This window comes from Terrapene carolina, unplaced genomic scaffold (assembly GCF_002925995.2).
Source record: "Terrapene carolina triunguis isolate 2854851 unplaced genomic scaffold, T_m_triunguis-2.0 Scaffold706, whole genome shotgun sequence".
Taxonomy (NCBI): Eukaryota; Metazoa; Chordata; order Testudines; family Emydidae; genus Terrapene; species Terrapene triunguis.
Window position 1 is genome coordinate 4,996,686 of NW_020665057.1, and position 12,542 is coordinate 5,009,227.

At 37.0% G+C, this 12,542-nt stretch overlaps 1 protein-coding gene across 1 annotated transcript in view; it reads right to left on the reverse strand.

Moving 5' to 3' along the window:
- COL25A1 (collagen type XXV alpha 1 chain) overlaps nt 1-12,542 on the reverse strand; it is a 426,642-nt gene that overhangs the window by 62,501 nt on the left and 351,599 nt on the right. The window contains exon 19 of the mRNA XM_026659846.2: nt 8,851-8,895. Within this exon, the coding sequence (XP_026515631.1) occupies nt 8,851-8,895 (45 nt within the window). The remainder of the gene's footprint in view (nt 1-8,850; nt 8,896-12,542) is intronic.

Sequence of the window (12,542 nt, forward strand, 5' to 3'; positions counted from 1 at the left end):
CTGTTTCACATTTATCAAAACTTTTATGGGAGGAAGTGAAGACAAGCTTTGATTTGAGAGGCTAAGGGTAAAAGCAACACCATTTACTGTGGGTATCTTCCTTGTTATAGCTGTGCAAATTTATACCTTGTTTTTAGCCCCCAATGGTGAAAACACCACCTGTTGTGCTAACGGCATTTTAATCACCATTAATTTGTTGAAGGATTTACACTGCAATTTATTAGCAGTAGATTTCTAACCACTCACTGACTTAGGTTGGGTCTTCATCTCACAGTTCATATGCAGATCAACAGAATTATTTAACACTTAACACTTTAAATAGGTCTACTCTGCTTCAGGATTTTAGCATATGGATTTTAAAAATAATATAATTACGCTGCTTAGAATAACACAAACTTAATATATATGCAACAACTGTGGGTAAGTAGTATACATTTGGTTGTAAAGGTGTAACTAGGGCTTTGCTTTTATCATTAATGTTTTAATAACAATTTATTTCTCAGAACTATGTATCACAAATAAACTGAACTTTTAAAACAAAGAGTGTACTAAAAAGTCTGACAACTTTTTAAAAATTTGCTGACACCTTTGACCTCCTTTTGTTGGTGAGAGAGACGCTTAAGCTTGAAAGCTTGTCTCTCTCGCCAACAAAAGTTGGTCCAATAATACCTCACCCACCTTGTCTCTTTAATACCTTGGGACCAATGCAGCCACAACAATACCGCATATTTTTGACCTCCAGCAGTCAGTGATGCAGAAATTATATTATTGGGGAATTTAAAGGTATTTTAATTCTCTTATTGAAATACCTGTGTATGGCAATAAAAAAATATGGGCTCAATTCTCCCTGCCATAGAAAAAAATCTTGCTAGGGCAAAGACTCTCCCAGAACACCATGTGTTATAGTTATCAGAGGTTCCTCACTCTGAAGCATTTATGGTAGTTACATGGAAGTGGGAGGGCAAAGGACATTTAGACCAGGAATCTCCAAGCAATAGAGGCTTAAGCCTTACAGACCTCCAGCCAAACCTGCCAAGCACTTGTCCTTCCCATTTGTCAAACCACTCACTCTACCACCACAGCTCTTTATTGCAAACCCCTCTTTAAAGTTAATATTGTTCCCTCTGTAGCTATATGCTTTGAGTTCTCTGTTGTTGGCTGCATACAGCGGATCCTCCACTATCCACCAGCCCATGACTCAGCAACATACACCCCCCCCCCACACGCACACTGCAGAGTCCCAGTCCCATGACAACCCACTGCAAAGGAGGGTCCAATCCATTTTTACTATGCCCTCTTCCATTTGTGCTCCTATTAGCAGGGAGAGCTATGGACTGTGCAAACTGAAATGTCCTCATTTTATCCAGTCTAACAGATACATATGTTAGCCCATCATACATCAGGATGTGCCAGCCCTAAATGACCCTCATGACTCATGCCTAGGCATATTTGAAATAGAAACAATATGAGCTGTATTCCTTCCTTTATGCTATTAAGAGATTTAGAGGCAGATTGAGATTAAAAAGAACAAAATAAAGCAACTTCAGTGAAAGCAATGAAGTACATCAGGCCTGAATCTGAGCCACTGCCTCCTCTGTTGATTCTCAGACACTGGCATCTGCTGTCTTTTTGTTTCTCTTTTGTTCTCAGAAGGACCACAATAGTTGGCTTACAGTCAGGAAATGAAGGGGGTAAAGGGAAACCCCATAAACAATGTTCCAGGTTTTCTTAGACCTTTGTTTCGATTTTTGATACTAATTCAGAATTGGCTCCATAGGTGCCCCGTTGCACAGGCTCCCTCATCAGCCATGAAACCATATTTTGACTTTCTGATCAACCCAGTTGCCTAATCAACTTCTTAACTTGGAAAAATATCTCTGGTTTTGTATTTATGACCATTTGTTTAGTTTTTATGATTCATTAGAGGCAAAATGTATAATTCTTTAACCTGCCTAAAAACCCAAAGCTTCAGCTTATAACCAGACTCTGTTTTCTACAACATTTATTGCCTTTTAGTGAGTCCAATTTTCATTTTAAGAAAAGTGCAGTGGTGCTTGAAAAATATGTGCTGATTTGCAAGGGTGCTAAAAGTATCGGCAATAATTCTGATTAATGTGTCATGATTCTGCATGCATTAGTCATACAGAATACTTCTTACTTAAAGGCTAATTAGAATTCAAGTCAGCATGATACCTGCTTTTGAGGATTACAGTAAAAACATTTGTTGTAATAAGAGCCTTGTTTTTTCCTAAAGGCAGCCAACTTTTGCAATGATTGATCTGCTAAATTATTAGAAGAAAAGAATGAGAGGATAAATTTAAGGGGCTTTTGTTGCTAATATTAAAAATGAACTGCAACAGTTTTTATTTCATTTATGACTATCTGAAATCAAGAAAACATTTTCTATGGTGGCATTACATCAGAAGAGTGTTTTCAGTTTACTGATTTCAGGTCTCCATTATGGCTGATAAAATCCCTGATTTCTGAATACCTGGGTCTGCTAATTGGACTCTCAGATTTCTCAACTGGATTCTAAATTTGGACTGACTTTATCCAGCACAAGGAAGCAAATTAAAAGACACTGTAAAACAGTTTCTCTCTACCAAGTCAATCTTTTAACCTGTAACAGCTTTTGGGGAAACAGAATTCACATCCTGTGTTTCAGTTACTTATGTTTTACCCTTTTCTCACTTCCCTAGTACTTTAGTGTCTTTTCCAGGAAAGAAATCCTGGCTTTTGTGGATTCAGAGGATATTGTTTCTGATGGATTACAAAGAATTGCATATATCCTGAGGAATGCCATAGCAAATGCTCTTGCCACCTGCAACAGTTAGTCGTTTATTCACAGTCCATTGTCAATGATGAGTTCATATTCTGGGCTTGATTTTCAAAATTAGGTATGAGCCATTACATGCCTAATTTGTGCAATTGCCATAATGACATAAGGAAATTAGATAAGTGGGCATGCAAATGTACGGTTAGTTGTGTAACTACTTTCTGTGCATCCAACTACCTGATATATGCATCTATTGCAATCCTCGTAACTGTATATTCAAATTAGGTGTACAACTGCAAATTATTTTTGTACACGTAATTTTGTGTACATGTAATTCCATGTACCTACTTTTGAAAGCAGGTCTATAAATCAATGTAACAAACAGTATAAACCCTCCTGATATTACTTCCTGCCACTGTCCATTTTTATCATGACACACAGTTCATTGAACTCTACTCTCCAGCATTTGACCTGCATGCACTATCTATTTTTTCTGCTCCCAGAGATAACCTACCCCCAGGACATCATTATTTGGATGAGGAAAGGGTGGGAGTTAACCAACCTGCATTTTTCACCAGGGATTTCAAATGTGGGCACATGCATATTAGGAAGCTGTGCAAGTGTTCACAAAAGATAGTTTGGGGTTGAATTTCTTCAGCTTTCAGTGACTTCAGTGAGATGTTCAGCACTTCTGAAAATCAAAGGATTTTTATTTAGATGCCAGTCACAAGGTGAACTGCTCTATTTAGAAGGGTTCAAGATCCAGCTCTGATGTTTTTTCTGATTTCTGCCCTGAAAGAAGGAATTTTTTGGAATGATGGTCTCTAGGACAAATAAGAGTTGTACGCTTGGCAGCAATGCATGGGGGCAATGGGAGCAGAGATAGAAGATAGACACCATGGAAAATGTAAGTCCTGTTGTGAATTTTTTTAAAGAGAGAAAGGGAAACCTGAAGAACGCAGGAATCGCTTGTGGATTCCTCGCCAAAGAGAACCAGGCAAAGGATCTACCATGCCTTGGAAAACCCTCTAATGCCAAAAAACAGAGCAAGGACTAAACAGACCAGGCCAAAGGAAAAAAGAATGGAGAGTAAGCATCTCCATGGCAAGACAGTTCAATAGCATCTAAATAAGGGATTTAGGATCCTAACTCTAGGCACCCAGGTTTGAAAATTTTGGCTTTTGTTTCTAAAGTTTTGTCTGCATGGAAGTCACTTTTTATTGGATGCAAAGTTTATTTGACTCTCCCAGAACTTAAAACTTTGGTTCTGAAAAGTTTTAAGTATTTCAACCATGATTCTTAGCCACTAAGTGTGCAAGCAGGGAACAAGATCCTGGGATATGGTAAGAGATAAAAAAATGAAATTCAAATACAAAACATAAATGAAGGTTGGAATTGTCTTTGTTTAGATAAAGCAAACATGGGACAGATCCTGAGGTCCTTAGCCAGTTTTTACTGAGTCCTTACTCAGGCAAAATTTCTAACGATGTCATGCAGCTGGGAACAGAGTATGTTGGCTTGGATCTAATTCACATGGCCTATATAAGCAACTCTGTAGAAAGATGTAGGTGACTGAGTTTTGGCAACTCAATAGCCTCTCTCAGAGTTGAGAATAGAGCAAACTCTTAAATGTAGGTCTCTCCCTGTCACAAAACAAGTAGGGCAGAGAAGCCAAATCCTTCAATGAGAGTTTGCTTGAATAAGGGCTGATTAAAAACTCAGCTGGGACCTCAAGATTTGCCCCAGTATTTGTCTCATAAAATGAGAGGAACAAGAAGACAGATCAGGTCTAATGTTGATGGAAAGCCTGTTCTCCAACTATTGCAAACAGCTCATCTTCTGGTAGAGGTTAAGCTGGGATGATGTCAAATTTGATGACTGTATTGATTAAATGCCACAAAATTGAACCAGGCCAGTAGAATACCTTGAGAGAAGGTCTAGAAATCACAAATGAATGAAATTGCAAATGCCTCCAATTTCAATAGGTGAGCCATTTTGTATGTACTTTTTATGACTTCTTGAAGAGTAGGATAAAACAAAGTTACTACATTTTTGTCTTACTGAAAGTATTCTGCATCCTTTCGGCATCAGTAATAGGGTCTTACTAAAGGCTAACATAAGATGTCACAGAGATGAGTCAATATTCTGTGTTTAGGTGCTTTACTCATTTTCCTGAATGACATGGTGGAAAACATTCAGACGCTCATTAAGTTTCCAGCCATTCCTAAACAGCAACAGGTGGTCAAGAAAAGTTTCTACAATATGTCACAGCTGGCTTCATCACAGTCTTGGAAATAACTGACTGAAGTTCTGTACTCTCTGTGGCACCAGTTGATAATGAAAGGGATAAAAGAGATCAGGAAGCACTCCCAAAACATCCGTATGCATATAGTGAATGAGCCAAGGAATATAATTAATAACGTCTTTATTACATATACTGAATTCACACAAGATACTAATGTGCCTTTCAGAAGCTGCCACTCATTCAGATTGAAATCATGTTCAACCAACCTCTAAATGGCTATCTGGAAGGTATACTAAATTGCTGCATTAAATAACTAATTGAATAATTGCACATTATGAAGTTGAAACTTTTCTACTGACTGATACTTATTAATGTTGTAAGTGACTTTGGCTACTCTTTCCAAAATATCTTAATGGATCCCTTTACAAATGTACCACAACCAGCACAAGATAGATAAGAGACAGCTTGAAAGGTATGGTTCACTGATTGAAATGACCTTTGAGTTTACGAAGTTTACACAAAGATTGCTTTCAAACTTGTACCATAAATAGTGTACTTGATATTTACAGTTGCATACTGTGTTTCATTATATAGCCTGCCACAGTGGGCAGGTTCAGAGGAGATTAGCTGAGAAGACTTTGTAGATGAAATGGCACATTTAAGGAACAGAAGAGGTTATACCTCATATTTATCACATGACATCCATAAAACAGGAGACTGCCTAGGTGTTGTGTACTTCTCTTCTCCATCAGAGTTACAAGAATGGAAGACATTAAGTGAAGTTTTCTCAGAATCTGGTGGCACAAGAGAAAGTCTCCCCTGCCCTGCTTCTCATATGCCCTGGAGAAGCTTATGTGTATCAGTTTGTAGACTACCAGCCAATTCCAAGGGGATCTGGAACACAGCAGAACTGCCAACATGCTCCTCAGTCATCTGCATCCTTCTCCATAATGTACACTGATGTAGGCCATTTTACTGTAAATTTGATCAAAGGCAATGTACATGTACCTTTATTGTTTCTTCATTCACTAGACTAGTTCATCCAAGGTAGCTTCCTACCACTTAATGTTCTCTTGATCCTCTCTTCTGGATTCAGTTTTCCACTGATAGGTTACATAGTGCCATGCTCCCTTGAGGGTTTGGTCAATGCACTTTAAATGGCATCCAATGCTCTATAAGAATCTGTGCATTTTAGATACAATGCCAGTACCTGTCCTACCAGTGCTGCCCACCATTGAGGTGGCAATGGCTGTCTGCAGGCTCCCCAGTGAAATAACATTTGAAGGCATCTCAAACAATGCCGCACACATCCAGGCAGGCTTTTCACCACTAGGGCCCTGTTCTCTTCTATATAGATCCTTATACCATAGTATCTGAACACCTAGAGTTCAGTACCGAACTGGCTGGGAACTGAACCTGGGCCTCTCATGTAGCAGGTGTGAATTCTACCACTGAACCCTGCGTTATTCCAGCATCACCCCAGAGGCTTAATGCTGGAAAATATCTATTCCACAATATCCAGAACTTCATGCTCCATCCATTTCTCACATCATTAATCTTTTGTCTCTCAAGTGGACCTATCTACCCCCCTCTTTGTGCTCCCCTCATCTCCAAAATGATAGTATGTGAAGAGACAAAAGCACAAATAAAGCCTGAAGGTGACTGCTTTCTCATAGGTTGAAACAGCAGTATGCAAAGTGCACTAGGGAATTTTTAGTGCGCTGCAGCAGGTCCACACAGACAGTTAGTGCACGGCAGGCTGCAGCACTGTAGATTCACACCCCAGCTTGCCGCAAACTAAATGTTCAACTAGACATGCCCTAAGACGTGTTTAAATTAGTTTTAGATTTTTTCGGGTCCAGCTGTCAGCAACAGTCACTGGAGTCTTTGCAGATCACCTGTCATAGTATACAGAGTGGTAGCCGTGTTAGTCTGTATCAGCAAAAAGAATGAGGAGTACTTGTGGTTTTTTTTCTCCTGCTGATAATAGCCCACCTTAATTGATTAGTCTCGTTATAGTTGGTATGGCAACACCCATTTTTTCATGTTCTCTGTGTATATATATCTTCCTACTGTATTTTCCACTGCATGCATCCGATGAAGTGGGTTTTAGCCCACGAACGCTTATGCCCAAATAAATGTGTTAGTCTCTAAGGTGCCACAAGTACTCCTGTTTCTTTTTGTCATAGAATAGTATCAAAAACCACGAGTCAAAGGGTGCTCGAAAGAGAATTCATTATTGTGGATGGTCCCCTTAAGAAATCTAGAAAAAAAGAAAAATTCCTTTCTAGGAACTGAATCTGTACTAGGAGATGAGACACTGATTTTTTCCAAAGAGCTTCATCTTTCTCCTCATTAAAATGTATATGTTGCAATGGGAACTATCTCAAAAGGGATTGTTCTGCTAGCCTCCAGAAGATGTTACTGTAACAAGATCTTCTAGCTTGGTTGCCTCATAATCTCAGGTTTTCCAGTGCCAAAACCAGCTTTGATAATTGATCTTAATCTGCTGGAAGTGGCCTCCAACTTAACTATACTATGGACATACTACAAAACAAATGTTATTTCTATACTGACTTTCCAAAGTAGATAGAGATAATGACTAAAAGTGTTTCTTCACGTATATAAAGGTCCCATCGACACTATAAATTTAACCATTCTGAAGGATCCATTTGCAACATGATCTTTCACAACACAGTTAAACCATGGTTCTTTCTTACAGAACAGACAGGACCTAACATAATTTCTATCTCCAGGTCCTGCACCTTTCAGTATTAAGATACATAAGTCCACATTTTAAAATAAGCACATATGCTCTTGCATGTGTAAAATGTCCAATCAACTCCTCTTAAAATTTTCCACAAATGAAAAATGGACACTAAATTAAAACATTGTGGCACTTGACAACTGTCACTGAGAAAGCTACTGCAAATGTTATACACTTTGAAGGAAAGCCTGGTCCCACTGAAGTCAAAGGGAGTTTTTACTTTGATGGAGGCAGGATTTCATTCCCTGTATTCAGTGGGGAGACAATAAAAGCTCTACATCAGCTGTTCACAGGCCCATGCTGAAAATGGAATATAAGGAAATTCTAAGAGGTCTGAAAGAATAACCTCTGCCATGAAAGAGAAGCAGTCCACCCAGTCAGCTCTCATTCATAACATTTAACTCTGCTCACTTTTTATAGTATAATACAGTATGAATCAAACTGAGTTTGATTCATACTGTATTAAACTGGCAGCAACTCCCAATGCAACATTTATGCCAGGGCTGAACTGACTGCATGTCTTTTATAATAATTTGCCCAAAGATAACAGGCAGACTGGAAGTCAGCAGATAAACCAGTTACTGGTCCACAGATTGTCTGACGGCTTAATGGTAATATTGGATAAAATCTTCTTATTCAAATATTTTGACTTGTCAGTGGAAATTACTAATAAGCAATGAGAGCAGAGACCATTTTTCTCATAGCTGGTTCTCCACAATTTGTGAATAATGAAGACAGTTCTCTGGCTGTTAGCTTTGCAGGTTCTGTTGACTATTGTCACTGGCAAATACTCATTAAACTGCAAACCAAACATTGATGACAAGCCTCCTGAATTAAATAAAAATGTAAAAAAAAAGACATTTTTAAAGTAGTTCAGGTTTTTTTTTTCCAAAGTAAGGTGACATTTTACTGCACATTAAAGTGTAAGGCATATTTTTCATTCATTCATACAGAGATGATCAATTTTCTGTGTGATGCCTTCATGTAACAAAATCCATTTTAAAATAAAAAATGTTTAGGAAGATGTAAGTACCACTACACAGATATTATGGTTGTATTTACCTTTATCCCAGGGAGTCCAGGAAGCCCAGGAAGACCTGGTTCACCCTACACAGGAAAATCACATAACATTACAGAACAATATTCATTTATGAGTGGTATCCAGAAAACAACCAGGTATACACTGTAGTAGGTATAGTATGAGATCACATACTCTATATGTAATTGCTATTCATTTTAGGGATCACAGATACTCAGGCCAACACAATGTACATTAAAGGGCTTGCTAACCTAGAAGTATAACTAAAATGTTTAAACTGAATGCCTAAATTTAGTCTTCTAAATCTACATTTAAGGACCTAAACATTTCCTGTGGATTTAGGAGTTTAACTAGACACACAGGTTGAAAACTCTGGCCAGTATTTTTATCAAAAGGATAGGGAATAAATAGTATTAATTAAATAATATGAATACTGACATTTACTGCATTTGCAATAATTCTGCGAATCTGCAATTGCAGATATTTAATTCTATCCCCTATTCAGTTATTGGCTGTATAGGGTGCTGTGTAACTGTCCAGGTTAGCTACAAATGTGACTAAAAAAAATTAATTTAATTTGTACATTTTCAGGGGGATTACTCAATTACACTTAACTATCATTTTTTATAGAACCATCAACACTGTCCACATTTCAGTGTAAATGCACATACACGTATACATCTACAATACCACAAAGTACCATAAGCAAATAAACTAGAACTACTTCTTCTAAAAAATACCCTGATTATTTAGCACTGAAATAAAAAAGAACAAAATACTCTACTTTCAAGAAGAAAATGTGTAACAGGAATTGAAGACTGAACACATTCATTCTGGAATTAATTAATTAATCAAAAAATTGATATTTTTCTATGGGAGAGAAGGACAAGCACAACATTTACACACATACAATCATCTTAAGATGTTAGTTGAAATTGTGCTGAAACTATGTCCTTGTAGGAGAAGGAAAACGATGAACACCAAAAATCAAAGGGCTTTAGGAATATAATGGATGTAATAATTTTGATTTCAAGGACAAAACAATTAGACAGACAGTAGATTTCCGGTTATCATAGAGATGGACCTGAACCAAAGCCCAGGATCTGAACATCCCTGAACTATAGGGAAGATCAGGTCCAAACTTTGTAGCTGGTCCCTCCGTCTATAAATGGTTGAACTAAACTCTAGATTCATCCATTCCTGAACTTTACAGAAATCCAGATCTCAATGTTGTCGTTTGGGCCAGTGCATGGAGATTACTAGCACACACAAATTCCTCATCTTACATAACCAATTGCACTATATTTTTAGGTGATAATATTAAAACATACTTGAAGAACTTCTAGCAAATTTACAATCTGCCACAACAAAACCAAAAAAAGAATAGTTGATTTGAAAATTGATTTGCCAAACAAAAGAATTCTTAAACATTTTAGGAAGATCCAAAACCAGCTTCCTTGTAGATTTCAGTCATTCCAGAATTTTAACAAATCTTTCTGACTGAAGCTACTGAAAAGGACAATCCACTTTGGAAATTTTAAACGTGAAATACAATAAAGAAATGGAGGACAGGATATCATTTTCAGCAGATTCTACTAGCAGTTGATACACTGCCTACCATTGTCTAACAGAAACTGGGCCATTACTCCTGTCTAAAGAGTAATTCTCTGAACAGGATGTATTATATTCAGTCTTAATATAGTATTAACCCAAAAGTTCTACTCCATCTTTTTTTTTCTTGGATGAAGAGTCAGATATGCTAGTGAAACAAAGATATTAATACTGTAATCTGTCAATTACTGTCATTGAAGTGGATGTGACTTTTTCTCCTGTTTTAAAATAAGTAAAATTCACTTCTAAATATAAATGTTTAATCTTTATAATGAATAGATCTTTTATTATTATTTTAATTTGTATTGCCATGGCTTGCACACTCCACAATCAGGGCTCAGGACCTCACTGTACTAGGCACTTCACACATATAACAAAAAGACAGTCCCTGCCTTGGAGAACTCAAATTCTAAGTAATCTAATCATAGAATATCAGGGTTGGAAGGGACCTCAGGAGGTCATCTAGTCCAACCCCCTGCTCAAAGCAGGACCAAAACCCAGATAGTTTTTTACCCCAGTTCCCTAAATGGCCCCCTCAAGGATTGAACTCACAACCCTGGATTTAGCAGGCCAATGCTCAAACCACTGAGCTACTCCTCCCCCACTAACTAAAGCAATTAAAATGTACTCTTTAAGGCAAGATTAAAAACACATTCCAATTGCTAATGTTCTATTATGAAGTTCATTGTAGTTGAATGGACAGTATTTCCATTCCTTAACTTTTTTCAAAATATAAGGTTGATATGATTTATGAGATTAAATGACTCAAAGGACAAACAAAAGCTGAATACAAACTCCAGTCTATCAAACTAAAGCAGTCAAATAAGTTGTTATAGAACATATATAATATACGTGGGCTACATCTAGAATGTATATGGCACACCTATCCTTTTTTCATACATTCACACAGAGACGTATTTCATTCAGACATACACAAAAATATCCTCACATATGAATCAATACATGAATAAATGCATAACATGGACCAAAACTTGATGTCTTCGCTCTGTCCTTTTTATTATTTTATGGTGCACAATGGGAGTTTTTCATGAGTAAAGACTAAGGCTCCAATTCTACATTGAGATCTAGAACTTCGGTGGGTCTCCACACATATCTACTCTAGTGAATACTAATGGAGGATCAAATTCTTGGCATTTAATCAGAGAAAACTCCCATTGAGTGCTGTAAAAATAGATATACATTCCGAAGGTGTCCTCATAATAGGAGAGAACAAAAGTTTGGGAAATTGACATTTGCACAGTTTATGCCTATATAAACGTTTCTCATTGCTAGTTTTTTTGTGTCTTCATTATATTTACACTCAAATAGTGAATCTCATTTAAAGTGTGATATGTAAATATAGATGAATATGTATATATCCATTAATCTGTACATGTATATATAAGAATGGTCAAACTCTCATTTCATACTTATTATTTATTCAAGAAAAGCTCACATTGTCTGCAATGGGAGTTTTGCCTGAGTAAGAACTATAGGATTTAGTCCATATTCTCTATTCACTGGGAAGTAAAAATATAAGGCAAAATTACCCTCTGAGCCACAATACAGGTCTTTTATTCACTGCAGTTCAGACCTCTATCACACATTTTGCACTTGTTCTATATACTGAACTCAGACTGGTGTGAGTTGGAGTTCCACGTAGGATGGATTACAGACTACACAACAGAGATCTGCACTGCAGTGGATAAAATACCTTTACTGTGGATCAGAAAGAAGAATTTTTCTCACAGGGTAAAATTTTTAAAGACCAGAAGCAGAAGTCCACATATGTGCATTTGTGCAAGAAACTGGTTAATTGTTCATGCAAACAGATATTTTATGAGCAATAACCTGTTTGTTTTGCACATTCAGTTGACAGATATGTTCATGTAAATACAAGCAATTATGAACCTCAGCATCTACTCATTAAAACTTTGGCCAATCTTATTTCAGTGAGATACTGTTTTTATGTACAGTATTATCTTCACATCAATTTATTAGTATTACATTTAGAGTGATCTCGCAGAGAACATATTTTTGCCTCCAGATTGTAAGATTTGAAAAAAAAATATATATATATATATATATATATGTGTGTGTGTGT